The sequence below is a fragment of the Gymnoscopelus microlampas genome, assembly GCF_963454915.1.
Source record: "Gymnoscopelus microlampas genome assembly, chromosome: 10".
Classification (NCBI taxonomy): domain Eukaryota; kingdom Metazoa; phylum Chordata; class Actinopteri; order Myctophiformes; family Myctophidae; genus Gymnoscopelus; species Gymnoscopelus microlampas.
The window spans coordinates 25,360,099-25,379,632 of NC_139947.1; the positions used below are offsets into that span (position 1 = coordinate 25,360,099).

General features: G+C 39.2%; 1 protein-coding gene and 1 long non-coding RNA gene across 3 annotated transcripts; one reads left to right on the plus strand and one right to left on the minus strand.

The window, feature by feature from the left end:
- lrif1 (ligand dependent nuclear receptor interacting factor 1) lies at nucleotides 1–14,730 on the plus strand. Of its 2 annotated transcripts, none has more exons than XM_084070497.1 (5): nucleotides 1–174; nucleotides 8,611–8,725; nucleotides 10,277–12,581; nucleotides 13,007–13,213; nucleotides 13,307–14,730. In XM_084070497.1, exons 2-5 carry the CDS (start codon nucleotides 8,682–8,684, stop codon nucleotides 14,063–14,065), a joined length of 3,315 nt encoding a protein of 1,104 aa, XP_083926623.1. In that variant the 5' UTR covers nucleotides 1–174; nucleotides 8,611–8,681; the 3' UTR covers nucleotides 14,066–14,730. The 2 variants fall into 2 exon arrangements, with proteins under 2 accessions (XP_083926623.1, XP_083926622.1); XM_084070496.1 differs by having other exon boundaries at nucleotides 2–174; nucleotides 8,608–8,725.
- Nucleotides 14,731–17,898: 3,168 nt separating this feature from the next.
- Nucleotides 17,899–19,116, minus strand: LOC311053714. The gene is made up of 2 exons (XR_014601669.1): nucleotides 18,963–19,116; nucleotides 17,899–17,997 (listed from the first exon to the last, which is right to left on the minus strand). It is a non-coding gene; the product is annotated as an uncharacterized lncRNA (long non-coding RNA).
- Between the last annotated feature and the right edge of the window lie 418 nt (nucleotides 19,117–19,534).

Here is a 19,534-nt window from a genome sequence, read left to right on the forward strand (position 1 = left end):
CCTGTAACGGAACGGAAGTGGAAATGTAACAAGGAGGAACCGGAAATCAACGTTGAGCGAGGAGGGCAGGAAAACAACAAGGAATGTAGAAAGAAAGCATACATCTGGCCATGCGACGGCAAATACAATAGTGCTGTACACGGGAGACGAACGTAGATTTTAAACGTCCATCAGGTAAATATTGTCGTCTTATGAGAGGAGCTGTATGTGTACTAGCTCTTCAGTGTGTGTAACGTAACTCGTCCAGGCGGCCATTGGCGGCCGTAACATAGTTGTAACTAGATGGCGCAGCTGCCTCGTCTAACACATAGTCCGATGTGATGATTGATGGGCGGTGCGAGTTTAATGTGGATAAGATGGCGTTCAGGACGTTATAGTTGTGTTGAACTAATGGGTTGCTTGTCGAAATAACTGGTCTAATAATACACTGTTAAAACGAGTGAATGGATTCACCTAAAATAAAGGTTTCAAACGCGTACCGGTATGTTGTGTTTGGCAAGCGACTTGGGTTTAGCATGGGTGCTAAACGACCCGCCAACACGACTAGATGGTAAACTAGCCTTGGATCAAGATCAAGACTATCATAGATGTATTTGATCAAATCTGACTTTTACTTCATAGATAAGAAGGTCAAAGTCAGACTCGATAAAATACATCTATGACAGTCTTGATCCAAGGCTAATGGTAAGCGAATAACGCCATGGAATATACGTTTACATGTTGATCTCACATCATTTTCGCTGAGTTTTAACAGGGGAGCATATAAAATGTAGGCCTGTGCCATTATGCAGTCATCCATTGTTTCCGGTGTAACGTTACTGTAGTCTGTTACTGTACAATCTAAGCTGGAGGGGTGAAAGCAACTGCTGTCACATGCTTGGCTTGGTTGAGAGTGGAAAACAATGTTTCTAATTGATTTCAGTTTTATACAAGTCTAATGTTTTTACGGCATGGCTCTGCTGGACTGCAGCTGGTGTGTCTGTGTGTCTGCAGAATCAGTTTATTGTCACCTCACAGGTTTAAAGCTCCATTTGTAGTTTTCCAGGAAAGGGAAGAAAAAGAGATAGAAGAGCAAGGAGAACAAAGATAGAAACATGTAACAATTAAAATGTTCCTGAAATAATAGTGAAATATATATAGGCTAAGGCTATGTTCTGTTGCACCCTATGTGCACCATGTTGCTGTTTATTTACTACTGCTGTTTTATTTTTACATAGTGATATCTAATGTACATACCCTGGTACACTATTTGTGTGTGTGTGTGTGTGTGTGTGTGTGTATTCTGTTGCACCCTATGTGCACCATGTTGCTGTTTATTTACTACTGCTGTTTTATTTTTACATAGTGATATCTAATGTACATAGTGATATCTAATGTACATACCCTGGTACACTATTTGTGTGTGTGTGTGTGTGTGTGTGTGTGTGTGTGTGTGTGTGTGTGTGTGTGTGTGAGTGTGAGTGTGAGATATGTATATTTGTTATATTTTTATTTTTCACCCTACTCTATTCTCTCTCTCCTGAAAGAATTTCACCCACTTCTTAAGACCTCTGTAAACCTATGATGTGACAGTGAATCTGATTATGTAGGCCACACAAGGACATCTATCCTTTTTCCCCATGTTATGTACTTAAAAAACTAAAACACTATTCAACTTTTATATTTTATAATGGAAATCAATCCTCTGGTCTGTTACAACTGTGATTTCCAGAATTCTGTTAAAAACAAAACCACAGCAGTAGCCACTCAGAAACGGTAGATTGCCTGTCATTTTGGCACGTGTGACTAAAATGGTCTTTATGGAAGTTGTCAAAAAACACATTTATGTGGAATAGTTATTGTGAAAAATGTACCGTGAAAGATTATATCAAAAATAACGTTTGTTTAATTGGAAAAGGTTACACAGTATGACTTTCTGAGATATGTGTGTGAAGCCTGTTTGTTTTTAGGACATGGCTAGATGTTTAGTTTTTTTTTTTTTTATAGTATTTTTATTGATTTTTCTTTTTTTACACAAAGACAAAACAAAACAAGAAAAACAGCTCAGCTCAGACACGTTATAAAAGGACAAGGACACGGATACAAATATAGATTACACATACTTACAATGGACCAAAAGATAACACAATATATATATATATACATGATTTGGTGCTTGACATTACACAGATGGGTGAGTAACTACCCCAAGAACAAAACAAAAAACAATACAAGAAATATAGATCACAGTACAAACATCCACAACAGAAAAGATGAAAACAAAAGATAAAAAAATAATAATAATAAACAAGCAAGGATTTAGACATTATACATCAAGGTCAGCGGAATCACTGCTGGTAAGGAACCCTATCGTTAAAGTGTCAGCCAATTGAGGACCAATAAAATGTAGATATGGGTCCCATATTTTATAAAAGGCATCGGTTGTGGAACGTAGGAGGCAGGTTAAAAATTCCAATGGCATGCACTGCATGATTATTTTGTGCCAGTCTTTCTTTGTTGGTGGTTTCTCATTAATCCAAGACAACAGAATATTTTTCCTCGCAGCATAGGTTAAAAGATTAAACAAGCGTCTATGAAATTTGTCAATCTTTTTATCAGGAAGTCCCAGAATCAAACACATAGGGTCAGGTTCAAACTCCATTTCGAAAATCACATTCAACTGCTGCACAACACCCAGCCAATAACGTTCGATCTTATGACACGACCATATACAGTAGTGATGCGCGGGTTGGGTTTTTTCATGACCCGCCCCGCCACGGAACTCAACCCGCCCCGCGAGCCCATATATAAATCTATGGCTCAACCCACCCCGTGACCCGCGATTTTTTTTAATTCTGTAAAATCATGGTTAGAAAATAATCCCCAAGTGTATTCAAACTGTTTTATTGTTATTATTCTTATTAGGAATAAAGACAAAACAAGAACATGTGATTTTTAATTTATTTTTTGCGTGTGAGAGGCGCTGACCCGCTCACCCTCATAATTGCCTCTGAAATTCTGACTCGACCCACCCGCGCCGCGGGTTGACCCGCGGGTTACGGGTCAACCCGCGCATCACTAACATACAGTGAATATAGTCTCCATCTTCAATCTTACATTTAAGACAGAGATGTGATAGATTAGGGTTCATTTTATGGCGAAGGCTAGGAGTGATCTGTAATCGGTGTATGGTTCTTTGCTGAATCGACCAGGCTCTATTGCATATAGAGAGTTTCTTTGCATTTTCAAATATTTCATACCAAACTTCGTAACGCAATTTCAACCCCGAGATCTCTCTCCCATTTCCTCTTAGTATCCAGGGTGTTAACAGTCGCATTGGATCTTAACAGGCCATAGAGAATACTAATAAAACCCTTTGTAAAATCCATCGTCAATGCTCTTTCAATTGGAGAGGTGCCTATAGTAGGTTTTGTTGATGGGCTTTTCTTTAAATATATATGTGTTTCTTTATTGAAGTTCTGAAAGTTTTGACATTTGTTATAGCATATCATTTGTGTAGAACCACTTTTTTTTAGCCGCTAGCAGCGCGGCGGCTCTACAGACAGCCTCAGACATCGTCACTCGCGACATGTTTTCGACATGTTTTCGACATGTTTTCGCGACACCTATTTGTCTATTGGCTGTCCTGGCTGTCCTTCACTACTTTACAGCCAATGGGGACTTGGGGAGACACTACTTTAAAGCCAATGGACGGCCGTTACGTCACTCGCAGCACCCGCCTCCTCTCTCACTCACTCACTCACTCACACACACACACACACACACACACACACACACACACACACACACACACACACACACACATCACGGCCGTCCTGCAGCACCCGCCTCCCCTCGCAGCGGCGCAGGGGAGGCGCCCCCTTACCTCTGACTGCAAAGGCCAAACAACGGATGCACGCTTATAAAGTACTTGAGTAAATGTACTTAGTTACTTAGAACATTTATTTTTCGCCGACTTCACATCGCCCGTCCACGCAGGGAACGGGGTTCCCTAGCTCAAAATAGATGGGGGGGACTGCAGACTCGATCCGGACTCGGACGTTATGACCCGATCAGGGATCGGCTTTATATAATATAATACAATATATAAAACACAGAGTATGGAGAAGAAGTCTCTCTCTGTATCGCGCTGTATCTATCAGGCTGCGACCCTTAACTGCCCTCCTCCCCAGTCCCCACTCACTCACTCTCACACACACACACACACACACACACACGGTCACGGTGACACCGTTGAGAGAGGGAGATGCACGCAGGCACTGGTCGTCAATGTAGTAAAACATCTTGGATCGACCACTAGAATAATAACTGATCATCATACATCTCAAATATAGGTCTACTACACTACTAACCTTTTGTTGCTGTTGTAGGTAGGGTAGGCTACATTAATGATGATAAAACAATCGGACCACATCGTCTAATACTTTCTCTCTCTCTCTCTCTCGCACGTGCTCTCTCTTGCTCTCTCTCTCTCTCTCCAGCTCTCCAGTCTGTCCTCTCTATCAAAAGCATTGCATGGCTTGCGCGCATTTTAAGCTGGAATATAGGCAAACCTAACTACTGTTTATGCAGCGTTTCACTTGATGTTGAATCTCAACTAGTCAACTGGTGTCTACCGTATTGACAGCAGAGGAAACGGTGAAATCAGCGTGCGCAGGGCAGGCATGAGGCATCACGGCCACTTGTGTTTTATTTTGTTCATTAGTGTTACTGATAGATACAGCGCGATACAGAGAGAGACTTCTTCTCCATACTCGGTGTGTTATATGTATATTATATAATAAAGCTGTTGTCATCTCAAATTGACCAGCCAAACTAAAATCCACCATTTTAGAGAGTTGCTCCAACTTCCTTGGATCATCAGAGCGATGCGTTTCAACACAAATGCGCATATTATTGCCCGTCACTAGCAGGTTAACGATGGCTCGTTAAGCCTGTATGCGCAGTTGACCACATGGCAATCAACATCACTAATTAATGGCAGGTGTGTGTGTGTGTGTGTTTGTGTGTGTGTGTGTGTGTGTGTGTGTGTGTGTGTGTGTGTGTGTGTGTGTGTGTGTGTGTGTGTGTGTGTGTGTGTGTGTGTGTGTGTGTGAGTGATATCAAACTGAATGTTTTCTGTAGTGTAGATATCAAGTAATTCCCTGTAGAGCAGGGGTCTTCAACAGGGGGTCCTCAGAGTTACTACAGGGGGTTCTCCAAATCTTTGTGATAGGACCTGTTTCTTTTATTTACATTAACCACATGAACCCTAATATCCCTATATTATGAGGAGAGCTTTAGAAGAGGTATAGTGTAGAGGGGAAAAGAGCAGACCAAGTACAGAGCCTAGGGTCAACTTTACTAAGTGCTGAGAGTTTGACATGTCTGATAAATACACTGATGACACTGCTGTTACATACGTCTATGGAGCTATCTATGAAATCTATGAAAAGGTTTAATCTGCAACACAAATTGTATACAATATGTAGTGGGGGTCCCTGCTTCATCTCTCTCTTAGCTAAGGGGTCCTTGACCTAAAACACCTTGAGGACACCTGCTGTAGTAATCAGAGTAGACCCTCTCCCTCACACTAAACTTAAATGACTTCTAAGTTCCACTTCTCCCCAAAATGACAACTTTATTTTCCATCCTGAATGACAATGGTCTAATATTATTATTGTATTTTGGCTATGTGCAATAACTGCTAGCCAATGTTCCGAGATTCTGTATTTGTCTTCATTTCTTTCATTAATATTTCTTTTGTTGGCAATACTGTCAGCCAGTGTTTTGAGACATATTGTCTTTTATTGCTACAAAATAAATTATACATGCATAAATAATAATCTCAAAATATTTGAATAATGAAAGTATCGGATCGGGACTCGGTATCGGCAGATACTCAAAATGAAAGGACTCGGACTCGAGGGCAAAAAAACCTGATCGGGACAACTCCAGTCTGGAGTGAGTGATCTGCTCTGCCCTTCAGTGCATGCACATAATGATATTGTTGTTGTGGTTAAGTTGAAATAAAAGTTGCACAAGTTGTAACAATAGTGCTGTATCATTACTTTGTTGCAGTAATCAATTCGTTCTAATATACGTACAATGACTGACAGAATATATATATATATATATATATATATATATATATATATATATATATATATATATATATATATATATATTCCAAATATTATTTAACGTTTTCTTTTCAAGATCTTTTTGAAAATAGCCGATCTACAAGCTCAAAAAGCGTCGTGAATGCAACACTTTGCGAGCATGTAGATCTGCTATTTTCAAATAGCCAATGTACTAGTCTGTGCTACTGCTCGTATGTATGTATGTATGTATGTATGTATGTATGTATGTATGTATGTATGTATATATATGTATATATATATATATATATATATATATATATATATATATATATATATATATATATATATATATATATATATATATATTAGGGCCGGGACTTTATCGCGTTAATTTCGATCAATTAATTACAAAAGAATTATCGCGTTAAAAAAATTAACGCATTTTAATCGCGCCTATTTTTTCACCGCGGAACGTTTCTCACTGGACGAGTTTCAGACGGACCTATTATCCAGCGCACCAGGTTGTTGCGCTGGTATTATCGGTCCGCCTGAGAAGCTGTCTGAGAAGTGAGAACGACGTCGTTCTCACAACAACAGAGCAGCCACTGAATGAAGACGTGCCGCATAGCCTGCTTGATAATGTTGGCTGGGCAAATCAGAATCTGTAATGGATGCCGCCCCCCACGCGCGCGTTTGTCCCGTTTGGGGGGGGGGGGGGGGTGCACGATGCGGTGCGGGTCACATGCGCGCGATTTTTTTATAATTAATTAAACGACTATAAAACAACTAACAACAACACACTCTACCAGCCTCCAGTGGTGGAAAATAGCAGATCTACAAGCTCACAATGCCTTGTGCTTGTAGATCTGCTATTTTCACATGGTTACTGTATGTTTTATAATATTAATCGAAATCTACAAAGTAACTTGTAACTAAAGTTTTAATAAGTTTAAAAGTTAAATATTTGCCTCTGAGATATATTGGAGTTACTGGAGTAGAAGTAAAAGTATTAAAAAATTGGAAATAGGCGTATTCGAGAGTCCTCAAAATTGTACTTAAGTACAGTTCTTGAGTACATGTACTTAAAGACGTTTACCAAAATCCATTTGAAAACAATTTTTCTCACTGATCTCAGGTCAAATATTGATGTGCGATTAAAATGCGATTAATTTAGATTAATTAATTACAAAGCCTCTAATTAATTAGATTAATTTTTTTAATCGAGTCCCAGCCCTAATATATATATATATATATATATATATTCCAAATATTCTTTAACTTTTTCTTTTCAAGATCTTTTTCAAAATAGCCGATCTACAAGCTCAAAAAGCGTCGTGAATGCAACACTTTGCGAGCATGTAGATCTGCTATTTTCAAATAGCCAATGTACTAGTGTGCTACTGCTCATGTAGCCTAGTCGCTTCTTTTGGCCTTGTTTTCATAGAACTGACTGCTTATTTCACTCATGCAAGAGAGCCTAGTCAGCCTACGTGAAACATAACATCACACTTTTGCGGATTCCGCTGTATTGCACGTTTAGATGGAGAAGCGAGGCTGCGCCATTTTCACCCTGAAAGGCGGTTTCACTTAGGATTAGGGTTGCACTTAACTTCCATAGCCTAAGCATAAGTAGGCCAGGCTAACTATTTTTGTTGTTGATACAAATTTAATTTACTTCTACTCAACTACATCTCAGAGGCAAATATTGTACATTACATTATAAAACATACATTTACCACTTTAGCCCTATTTCACACCTACAAGTATAATACCTACTTGTAGATCTGCTATTTTCAAACATTTCAGTACTTTCACTTTTGGAACTTTACGTACATTTTGATACCAATACTATTGTACTTTCACACAAGTACATTACCACACACACACACACACACACACACACACACACACACACACACACATCCTTTATATTGGTAGCCAACCGATGAACCTCTCTGTGGAGTTATTATGGTTGCATTGGAATGGCTGAGATTTCATTTTAAAGACCACTTTTACATTTTGTGCTGCAGATTGGGGCAAAAAAAGCCTGCCGCTAGCGGCTATATTATGACTTTAGTCATTTCTTGTTTAAACACAAAGACGATAGCAGGCACCACAATACACAGACATTACATTAGACAAGAAAAATAAAAGAATACAAAAAATAGACCGACATAAGTACACCACAGGTTTGACATGATCGCATATTCCAGGTTACCAGAGTCTTTTTCCATTTTTCCATACTGTTCAATAAGGTAAATTGAAGCTCAGTCTAGTAGAGGGGTCCACTGCATCCAAGAGTTGATGGGCTTTTTAAGGGTTAATCAGTCAAAGTTCTTTGGGCTTATTATCTATTAATCATTATCATTCTTACTTTTTTAATCTAATATATATGAAGTATGTAGACATTTTCTTTTGTTTAGATTGTCTATGTTTAGATTGTTGTCTCTGGTTTCTAAATTTACTACTGTCCTCAGAAGCTACTTTATTTTACATTTATTGTTTTCTTTCTCCCTTTTTGCAGCAGATATGCCAAGCTAGCAGTGATGCACCTCAACCTTTTCCTTACATTGTAACATCTTCTAAGGTGCCCCCAGCATGTTTAAGGCAAATAAAGAAATGGAATCTAATGCTCTTTACAGGTAAGATTGAATTTAGGTGCTTATACTTATCTATATAAAAAGAATGTCATGTATGTAATGCACATCAGAATGATGGAAATATATACTGAACTCACTCACCTTTGGCTGTCCCTACCCACTAAATATACAGTATACGAAGCAAGATAGGGGTTGTAGAAGTTGAGTTGTTTTAGACTTGTGGATTGGGTACTATTATAAGGATTGGTCTGTGCACACACACTCCCTGGATGCCAATTCAGAACCTCTGCCCCAATTTTTTCACATGGGTCTGTTATAGTATTAGCGCCACCAGGAGACCACTTTTTGCAAAACTCATTTTTTGACAATACTCCTACAGATTTTGTCCAAACATCACAAAAATCAGTACACAGTATCTCTATAGTAATTTAACAAAAGAGGTCTTTCAGATCTTTCATATTCCACCCTGATTGGCTAAAAATGGCTTCCAAAGTTTGCAGGCGTGCTCCGTTTTAAATAAAATGCCTCAAATCATGAACACAATATGCAATTTCTGTGAAAGTTTGCACGGACGTTCCCACTAGGCTGAGGAAGAAATGCCATTAGAAAATGTTCAAATCAGCCTCATGGTGGCGCTATATCAGCCCGATTCATGCTTTTACCTATAACTGCACCAATCTGTCTAAAACTTTGTATGTACACTCCCTAGAGGCCAAGGAAAAACCTTTGTCCTGCATTTTTCACATCTGCCTTTTATAGCGACACCAGGAGGCCGACTTATGTAAAACGTTTTTTTCCCTTCATATTCCATCCTGATTGGCGAATTCCGAACATTACTAGCCCACAATAACCTACCTGATCTGGCTGAGACCTGTGCTCCGAGGAGCACTTTTTCTAGTTCCTCCTTTTATTATTGAGTGCCTGGCTCTGTTTTTCATGTTCCAGGAGCACCCCTGATTCCTTTAACTACATGTGTCTCCGCTGAGCAGTGCACCTGATTGTGCGTTTTCTTTCTCTCTATATATATTCATATATCACAGCGTGTTTGAGACGACGACTAATCAACAGTGCATTGGTAAATCAGTTCAGAGTCCGTGTGTTGCCAAACTTTGTTTGGATAACATGGAGCTGGCACAACCCGCCCACCATACATGCATCTTTCGCCATGTTGCAGCTCCAAACTAACAGATAATGTAGCCCACAACATAGCAACGGTGTCACTCTGTGGATTCAGTTCAGTTCGGCTTTATTTTCAGATCCTTTGGACAAGTATACAAGGAAAAGTACATAAATATATATATATATTTATATACTTTTCCTGTCTGAAAAGTTGTAACTGCAATATTCAGGTCAGGGATTTAGTGGGAAAGACAAAACTAAATCAATTTGTGAGGTTTCCATGTCAAGGGATGCACATTTAAATGATGTTTGCCCAGACAGCAATGTCCGTTTCATTACTGATCGACTGTGTTGGGCTTGTTACAAAATATCATTTTTTTAACTTATACTCCCTGCCAATGGTAACTAGTTGCACTACTCATTAATTTTCCGCTACACTCCACAAAATTGGTAATTCTCTTCTTTTTTTTTCAGTGGGACGGGTGTCTTCTACCAAGCAATGCCAGCTGTCGGTGCAGATGGAAGAAACATTATGAAATTGATTCCTGTCCAAAAGGTCAATGGACAGTTTGTACAGTCTCAAATAGTCTCAACCGTTCAACCACAAAGACCTAGAACCATAACTAACTCTTCACAACCTATTCTGATTGGAAACACAGTAACTTTGAATTCTTCAGCTAATGGACAGTTTATGAAGAGGCAATTTTCGTCACCTAAAGAAGTTGGACATTTTAATGGCAATTGTATGAAAGCTAAATCTGCCCCACAAAATCTCACTAATTTTGTTGCACAAACTCAGGGTACCTTAACCAGACTACCCCAAACGCAGTCAGTAACGGTTAAAAATAACCTTCCAGTGACTGTGAAATCGCCAGTTCTCCCAAATGGACAGTACCTTCAGATTCCCTCCAATGCACGAGTCAAAACTGTCCCTGTATCTGAACTCCCGCTAGCCATCAAGAAACAGATTGTTACACCCACTACGTCAGCTACCAGCTCAAGTTCACCAACAGTGCTCTTTGTGTCACCTGTACAAACCATGAATCTAAGCACTCCTGCACTAAGCATAACTTCAGCTACCAGCCTCAAGTCACCTTCCAAGTCAGTAGACCAAACATCTTGTAGACCGTCATCAACAGGATCAAATCCAGTTTCAAGGTCTGGTGCCATTGATTCACAGAGGCCTAAGAGCCCGATAAAATGGGTGATTGAAGAGGGAGATGGCTCCTTGGCTCCATGTCTGGTTCCTGTAAATTCACCTGTCGTGGAATCTAACATTCTTAGAGCTGTGGCTGAGAGGGAAACTACCAAGAACACACATGAAACTGCCCCACCAAAGAAGGCACCAGTTTCTTCATCAAGCCCTCCAAAAAGTGGACCCAAAAAGGACGATGCCTTAATGATGTGCAATGGGAAGGTCTATCTTTTGGCTAAAAGGGGTAATATTCTCCCTAGTTCACCTCCAGCAGCAAAGTCTTGTGGAGGAGTTAACAAAGCAAGCCCACAACCCTTGCAACTAGAAAATGTTACTGATACACCTCAAACATCACATACAACTCAGAACTCCATACAAATTAGAATTCCAGATAGATCGAATGAAATAATTGACCTCTGTGATGATGATCCTCAGGATGACATCACGCCACTGGTACTATCAAGTATGCCCCAGATGGATGAAGACAATGTCATATTTGTATCCTACATACCACCCAACTCCATGTTAGGATCAGAGAAAAATATGAACAATAAAGTACCCACGAGAAAAGAGGCAACTGTGCAACACGCGAAAGGACCTGAACAAGATGGCATGACAAAGCTGGATAAAGGTCCTGTCCAGAATATGGTTATTGGTAGAGATAGTGCAACTATCTCAATTAATGAAGGCTGTCGAAACGCTCAAGCTGCTGATCATCGCAATGTCATATTTGTATCCTATAATCCACCCAACTCCATGTTTGGATCAGAGAAAAATAGGACCAATAACGTCCCAGCGAGTAAATTGGCACCTAGGCAAGACCTTGCAAAAGGAACTGAACAACATGGCACAAGGAACCTGGATAAGAGTAATAACCAGAGTGTGGTTGTTGGTAGACAAATTGCAACCAGCTTGATGAATGAAAGCTGTCGAAACACTCAAGCTGCTGATAATTGTCAAGTTGGTGAAGAGGTACAACAGATACTCACTGGTCATGTAAGGGAACCTAATGGCACCGACAGACCTAGTGAGAATATTTCTGGCCCAGATACGGAAAACCGTGACGGAGACCAGAAAATCAACAGTCGGCACAGTGACGGGTCCCAACCAATGGAGTGTGTGGAAGTGCATCCCATTGTTTTGGAAATGGAGAATGTTCCACATGAGGACAACATTTCAGACAGCGCTAGCCAGAGTATGGTTATAGGTAGAAATGGTGCAACTGCATTGTTGAATGAAAGCAATCAAAACACAAATGTTGCTGATAATTGTCAGGCTGGTGAAGAGGCTCATGGGAAACGACAGATACTCACTGGTCACGGAAGGGAATCTAACCATGGCAAGCTAAATGGCAACAACAAACCCTGTGTGGATACTTCTGGCCCAGATATGGAAAACATTCTTAACAGTGAGGGAGGAAAGAAAAACAACAGTCAGCACAGTGCCACATCCCAACCGATGGAGAGTGTGAAAGTGCATCCCATTAATGTGGAATGGATGGAATTGATGGAGAATATTCAACATGAGGACAGCATTTCAGACGGCACCAATATCAAACTGGAGAGCGAAACTCACAATATTGAGGTAAGGGCACTGCTTTTGGCATCATCACATAGTTTATCTGCTTGTTTCTGACACACTGCATGTATGTTAATCAAAGGTAATTACCTAATTCAATATAGCCTGTCCCTATCTTTGCTCATTAACTTATTATTTCTAATTCTGTATTTTTAAATGTCCTGTCTTTTTTTCCCGGCTGCACTACAGATCCCATTTTCAGTGTCTTGTCCTGATAAACAATGGTCCGCACTCACAAACTCAGACTTTTACATGATATTATTTAATACAATAGTTGAATTAGGCTGCATTGCCAACATCTAGGACAACTAATTGTTCACTTTAATAAGTCATCTAAAAGACCACGTTTGTTAGTGTGGATTATTGTTTGTATCTTCATATTTTCAATGTTGGAGTTGGAGTTAAGTGCATCATTCCTTTTATTTTGCCAGAAATCCAAATGTTGTGATCACATGCTGAGACAAATGTTTGGGATAACATCGGATATTCGTATATACCTGGAGAAGATTGACGCCTCCAAAACTGGGTCTGTGTCAAAAGGGATTACAGTCATTGCCAATGGTATGACAGTGCGTGTCCTCGAATCGATTCAGGATTCAACAAGCAAGTTGAAAGAGAGAGAACACTGGGAGTCGCAGGTAAACATCTGTTTTCAGTGGTAAACTGTGCAAGCAAATGGCATAAAATAATTTTATCTGATGTTAAATTATTTATTATATAATTTCTCACAGGACCTCGGTGACCCAAAGCCGAGAAATGGTGATGATAGTGCTCCTGTGGAGACTGAGTCAGACACCACCAGGGCAGATAGCCTCACCACTCCAAACCCTAAAATGGTTGTTGGATCCCCTACATGTTACATTACAGAATTGAGGACAGCGCATCTCTCTGCTGTCTGTCCTGGACTGGAGGTTAAGGTTCACACTAATCAAAGTCCACCAAAAGAAATCCAGTGCAATGTTGAGTTTGAACAGATGTTTGGCCCCATGGAGCCAGTAGATGAAGATTTCATCACCAGTGCAGATGAAAATGACATCCCCACCGCACAAGACAATGTTACCCATCATAAACACTACACTTCAGTCATGGGTTGCTTACAAGGGCCCTGTTGTGCTGAGCTAAGTGCAAAGCCCAAGAGGAAGGGTAAGCCAAAGATGTGTACGGCTTGTCCATGTGGGATGCCTTTAGCTGTACTTGCAAAGAAGACACATACCAAGCAAAAGAAACAAGATCTAACTGAGCAAGAAGGCAGTGTAATGCTGGAGTTGGGTAAAATACGAAGGAAAAGGGGCCGACCAAAGAAGTCAAGTACAGAAAGAGAAGAAATCTCAGCAAAGGCTCCAAGGAAGGTTGCCAGTAGCAACATGCCTGCTACGTCGGTGGAGTCTGGAATAAATGAAATGAAAATGCAAGAACGAATAGATAAACTGCAAGATCTCTTGAGAGAGAAGGAGGCTGCTCTTGAGATGTTGAGAAAGAACCTGGGCTAAGACTATTATTCTGAAGTAATCACAATCCTCCGAGACAAAATACAAGTTTGCATACTGTAGCTTCCTTTTGCATATTTATTTTTGGTACCACCTGAGTGGGCTGATTGATGTTTCGAGCACTCGTAACTTAGCTCAGCACACCCAGGTGGTACCAAAAATGCATTTAAAAAAGGGAGCTACAGTGTGAAAACCTTTATTTTGTCTGTAAGTTTTGTAGTTTGAAGTTCAGCGCCTGCCTTTTAAATGGCAAAAGGGATGTGTGCCTCTTTTGATCCTCATTGTAATCACAATCCTCAACATTTTATTATTTTAGGAGTGAGATTAACATCAACCAGGATTAACCAGGATTATTATAGTTAAGTAAACAAAATAACTAAAACTAGAATTGGAAAAATGTTTTAGTTAACGGAAATAAAAAATGTAAACAAGGCTTTACAACAACAAAAACCTGCTCTAACTGAAACAGTTGTGTGTTTACACTAACTAAAACTAATTCAAATCATAGAGAAAATGCCCTTTGTTTTAGTCTTTGTCAAAAATCTTAAACTTTTATAGGTTGGCTATTTTTGAAAATGTTCTGACCTTGTTGAATCTTGCCCTTTGTCTAATCCATGTTACAGTAAAAAAAACTAACACTAAACAAATCTCTAAAAACAAAGCCTTTTTTTTTTTAAATTAAAAAATTTAAATCAAGGAAAAATGCAAAATTATAATAAACGTGGGATGCATATGCAACCAACATGTATTCATTCTCAGAACTCTGTTGACCCTTAACATATAAGGTTTCCAATTCTGTTCATTTACTTATTTTCTTGGTATAGAATATCGGGTTTTACACTACAATTGCAATAAACCGTTTTTGTGTGACATTTTCCAATACTATTTTTTCCCCCTAGGTATTTAGATCAACTCTAATGCCATTGTGTTCATAGTGTAATTTGTTTTAAAAAAAGGTTACATTTATTTGGAAGAATGTATTAATAGTTTAATATTGTTTACTATGTGTAATACTTCTACTTTAGTTGATTTCTCCAGCCTGAATTGTATCTCAGAGATTGAACTTGGCCTCATCTCTAAACAGTTTATACTTTTACAAGAATTTCAGTTCAGCAAAGACTGCATTCGATTGTGTTTAAAAACAAGTTACAAATGAGTCACTGATGTATGTAATATTTACATTTTATTTGTATATTTGTACCAATAAATTGACAGCAAACTGTTAAAGGTAATGACTCAAGTTTTGTAAACATTGTGTATGTGCATGTAATGTATATGTATTAGCAAATACCCCATGCTCTTTGGAATACATTACTACAGTCTATAACAGCCATCAGTGATATTACTGTATATGAACAGCAGAAATTAGATTAAAGCTGAAATCCATAACTTTCATGTCGCACCCAGGATTTGAACACCCACCCCCCATCGAAGTTTTGAAATTGTTATGACACTGGGAAGGTGCATTTTTTTCTATTTGACTTTCAGTCAGTAGTGGTCCTACCTGACCACAGGAGCTAAATATGTCTTAATTAATAGACTACCTCCAACCACCACAGTAGTGTTAGTTATTGGATTAATCTACCATACATATTTGTTTAAATAGCATTTTAATCACAAATGTTTATGGATTGCAGCTTTTAACGTGCTTCATGTTTGTGAAAACATAAATACATGGGACTTTTGAACTTCTGTATTTTGTTTTAGGAATCTAATTAACTCTTCAAGTGAAGTGGATTCATTATTAGAGTCCACTTCACTTCACTTCACAAATGATACAAGGTAAGATGGAGGTCTTTACAAGGTAAAATGGAGGTCTTTTTCAGGTTAGGCTACTTAATCATCCCAAATCCAAGTGTTTCGTGGCTTTAAATCAGTCCACTGAAGAAACATTAAGCTTGATCATATGCACATAGAAGTAATGATATTAATCCACTCAAGAGTAACCTGTTCATGTATGTACACATTGATTCCCATGAGTCTGTGAACCAATAACTTAAAAATGATATTTACATCCGCCAACAGAGTTGGATGTGGTTATGTTTTCAGCCCAATCTGTTTTTGTCAGACAGACAGACAGATTTTCAACTTTGTGGGTTAAAAAGGTTTAGAAGTTGGGTCATAATCAAGCTAAAAATCAAGAACAGGTGGATGGATTTTCATTGAATTTATGTAAGGTATTATTAGGGTTCCATGAAGAGATTAATGTTTTTGGTTAGAACACAATCATTGAAAGTGTTTTCTCCTAGATCTACATATTGCCTCCATCTTAAAGGAGCACTTCACCCCTGGAAGAACTTTTGTAGTATAATATTTGTAGTAGATAACAGTAGCAAATTTTGACATTTGCACCCTATGGCCAGAACAATATAGAAGTATGTGTTTTTGACTGGGGTTTGACTGGACTGCAGTATTACTACAATGACCATAATGCTTTGGGGCACTGCCCTTCCTTGATGGGAGGGGAGAATGCGTGGGGGTGTGGTCTACATTGTAACTTTCCCCTCCCAGTTCTCACTACAACATCAACACATGTTGATGTTGTCATCAACCAGTGTTGCCATGTCTGCTTATTATAAGCGACTCTGTGACTTTGTAAATATTGGTAGTTGAGGGTTACTTTTTTTGGGCTTGTTTTTAAATACATAGATAAAATAATTGTGTACTTGTCCACGGACCCTCATCTGAAATTATAATTTCTGCCAAGGACCCCTGTACCAGATTTGTGTTGTTAAAATGTTTCAAAAATATTCCATACATTTAGTGCTTTTTTTACTCAAGATTTCTTAGAAAATAGCAGATCTACAACCTCACAATGCGTCACATCGCTACGCGTTGTGAGCTTGTAGATCGGCAATTTTCAAATAGCCTATGTCTAGGTTTCAAGTGCTCTTGGCCTATAGGTATTTTCTTTTGGGCTTGTTTTCATAGATCTGGTTGCTTATTTCTCTCACAAGATCTGGCAACACTCAATCTTCGCTGCTGTTGTATTGTATTCTGTATCGATTGCATCTTTTAGCAAACTAAATATCATGTGTAAATTAGCAGAGTAGCACAAAGTGTGTGTGTGTGTGTGTGTGTGTGTGTGTGTGTGTGTGTGTGTGTGTGTGTGTGTGTGTGTGTGTGTGTGTGTGTGTGTGTGTGTGTGTGTGTGTGTGTGTGTGTGTGTGTGTGTGTGTGTGTGTGTGTGTGTGTGTGTGTTCAACATTCCTTCCCAGTTCCCACCATGAAGACAGTCCGGTGCTGGTGATGTCCATCTAGTCGGGACATCCATGGCGTTGAGGCATAGTCAACAATATAATAAAACAAAACGTTTCATACTCATGTCATGCATTTTTCCTTATTTCTGAGAACATAATGTTTCACTGTCATTTACAGTTATATTCTTTGGACTAAACTTGGCCATTACTTTAGAATAGATGACATGCTAATGTTCAAATACTCTTGTCATACACAGCCGAATCGTTTTCTTTTTATTTTCAACTGAGACAGTTTCATGCTTTCAATTGGTGTATATGGATAATGTTAGGTTTTACTATAGCCTATTGTATCTAAGACCAGTAAAGTTGAATCCAACGTGCTGGGGTCCCCAGAAAAATAATGATTGCATGTCGAAGTAAATACTAAGAGAATGAACAAGAGTTTTTCACTATTATATCTGTAATGCTTACAAGTCATGTAATTATGTACCATATTCTGCCAAATGAAAGACCATCTCCTATCCTATATCATGAAACAGTTCAAAAGAACCCTTATAGATTTGGGTGTTCATACATTTTGTCATTATAAATGCTTACACAATGTAGAATATACCAATGAGTAGAGCAAGCAGTGTGTAAATGTAACCGTTTTATTTAGAAAAATAATATATATGGCTGTAGTCCCAGGTCTTCAACAGCAGTTCCATTTTTGCAGGCTGATGACGACTTTCTGTCCTGTCATTGGAAAGAACACATTAGATTAGATTAGACTTGTAGTTTACATGGATATCATCCGACGTGATACATAATTTGTTCTTAGTTGCATGCGCACCGAAAATAGCAGACCTACAAGCTCACAAAGTGTTGAGTCCGCGACGCGTTGTGAGCTTGTAGATCTGCTATAAGGCGGGGACAAACGACGCACCCTTTTCTTTTTCCCTCCCTGCACAGAGATTAATTAATTTCATGTAACCATACTTTTTTTGTGAACAAGAGACACTTGTCTTCTCCCATTACCCGCAGTCCGTTTTAATTTTAGTGAAACGAGTCGAACGCAATCAGTAAGTAAAGTGACGTTGTGCTACTCTACGCACACGGCCGTCAGTCGGGACGAAACATGTCAGTCATGGCGGAGCTTCAACCTGGTGTTTGCACTTTCTACATGTACAGACCGTACATCTACATAAACGTTCAAATTTCAAATATAAAGTGCTGACCTCATGCCACGGATGTTACAATTTGAATCGGGTGGGTCTAAGTACCAGTATCTTCCGTATTGTTTAATAAAAAGCATTTTAATCCAATCGGTGGCCATTTTCTCCTTATGCTTTCAATTACGCGACCCTATCGGTTGGGATGTGTATTGCACTCTGATACATTAAACATCTATGAGAAAATGGCCACCGTTCGGATTTAAATGTTTTTTTATTGAACAATATGGAAGATACATGTACTTAGACCCATCCGATTCCAATTGTAACATCTGTGGCCACGGGGTAAGAATTTTATATTTGAAATATGAACGTTTATGTAGATGAAAGGGCTGTGAATGGAAAAAGTGCCAACACCGAGGCTACATCAAAGTCAACAATGACAAACGTTCCGTTCACGCCAGGCTCCACAAGCTAGTTTAGTCTACCCAAGGGATATACAACATGAGATTATAGTGATAGTGGCAACTTTACAGCATGTTTACTTACTCGAGAGACAAGCGTCCACCGTCCACGGTCCGTGTACATTGTCAGTTCCACTAAGAAACATCCCCGACGGGTTGTTGCTCCTCACTGCCCGCCTTAGCTGCGTGTGGGTCCGGGTACTAAAGTATAACTCTGATATGTTTACACACGCCATGACAGTACATGTGTGAGGTAGCTAAAGGGAGTTGCCGAGTGGGGAAATGTTTGGGAGACACCCTCAGGGGCCGGTCCTTTGAACCATGGGCGTTGGTTTGGGTTTGAACTACACCTGTAGTCACCTGCAGTATGTAGTTCGGACATAAGGTGAGACACGGCTGAAAACGTCATTTTCCGCGTCATTTGACGCTTTCAGCCGTGTCTCACGGATCAAACGGATCAAAAATCTAAAAACACAGATACAACACAAAAAAACCACCAGGATCATGTTTATGGGGTCCTAGACTTCATGAAAAAAGGTTTTGGGTGAAGTGTCCCTTTAATATTTAATTTTTAGCTTTATTTATTTGTATTTCCTTTGTGCAATTGATGCTTCTTTTGTTATTGCTTCATATATGTTTAATTTAGTCTTTTATAGA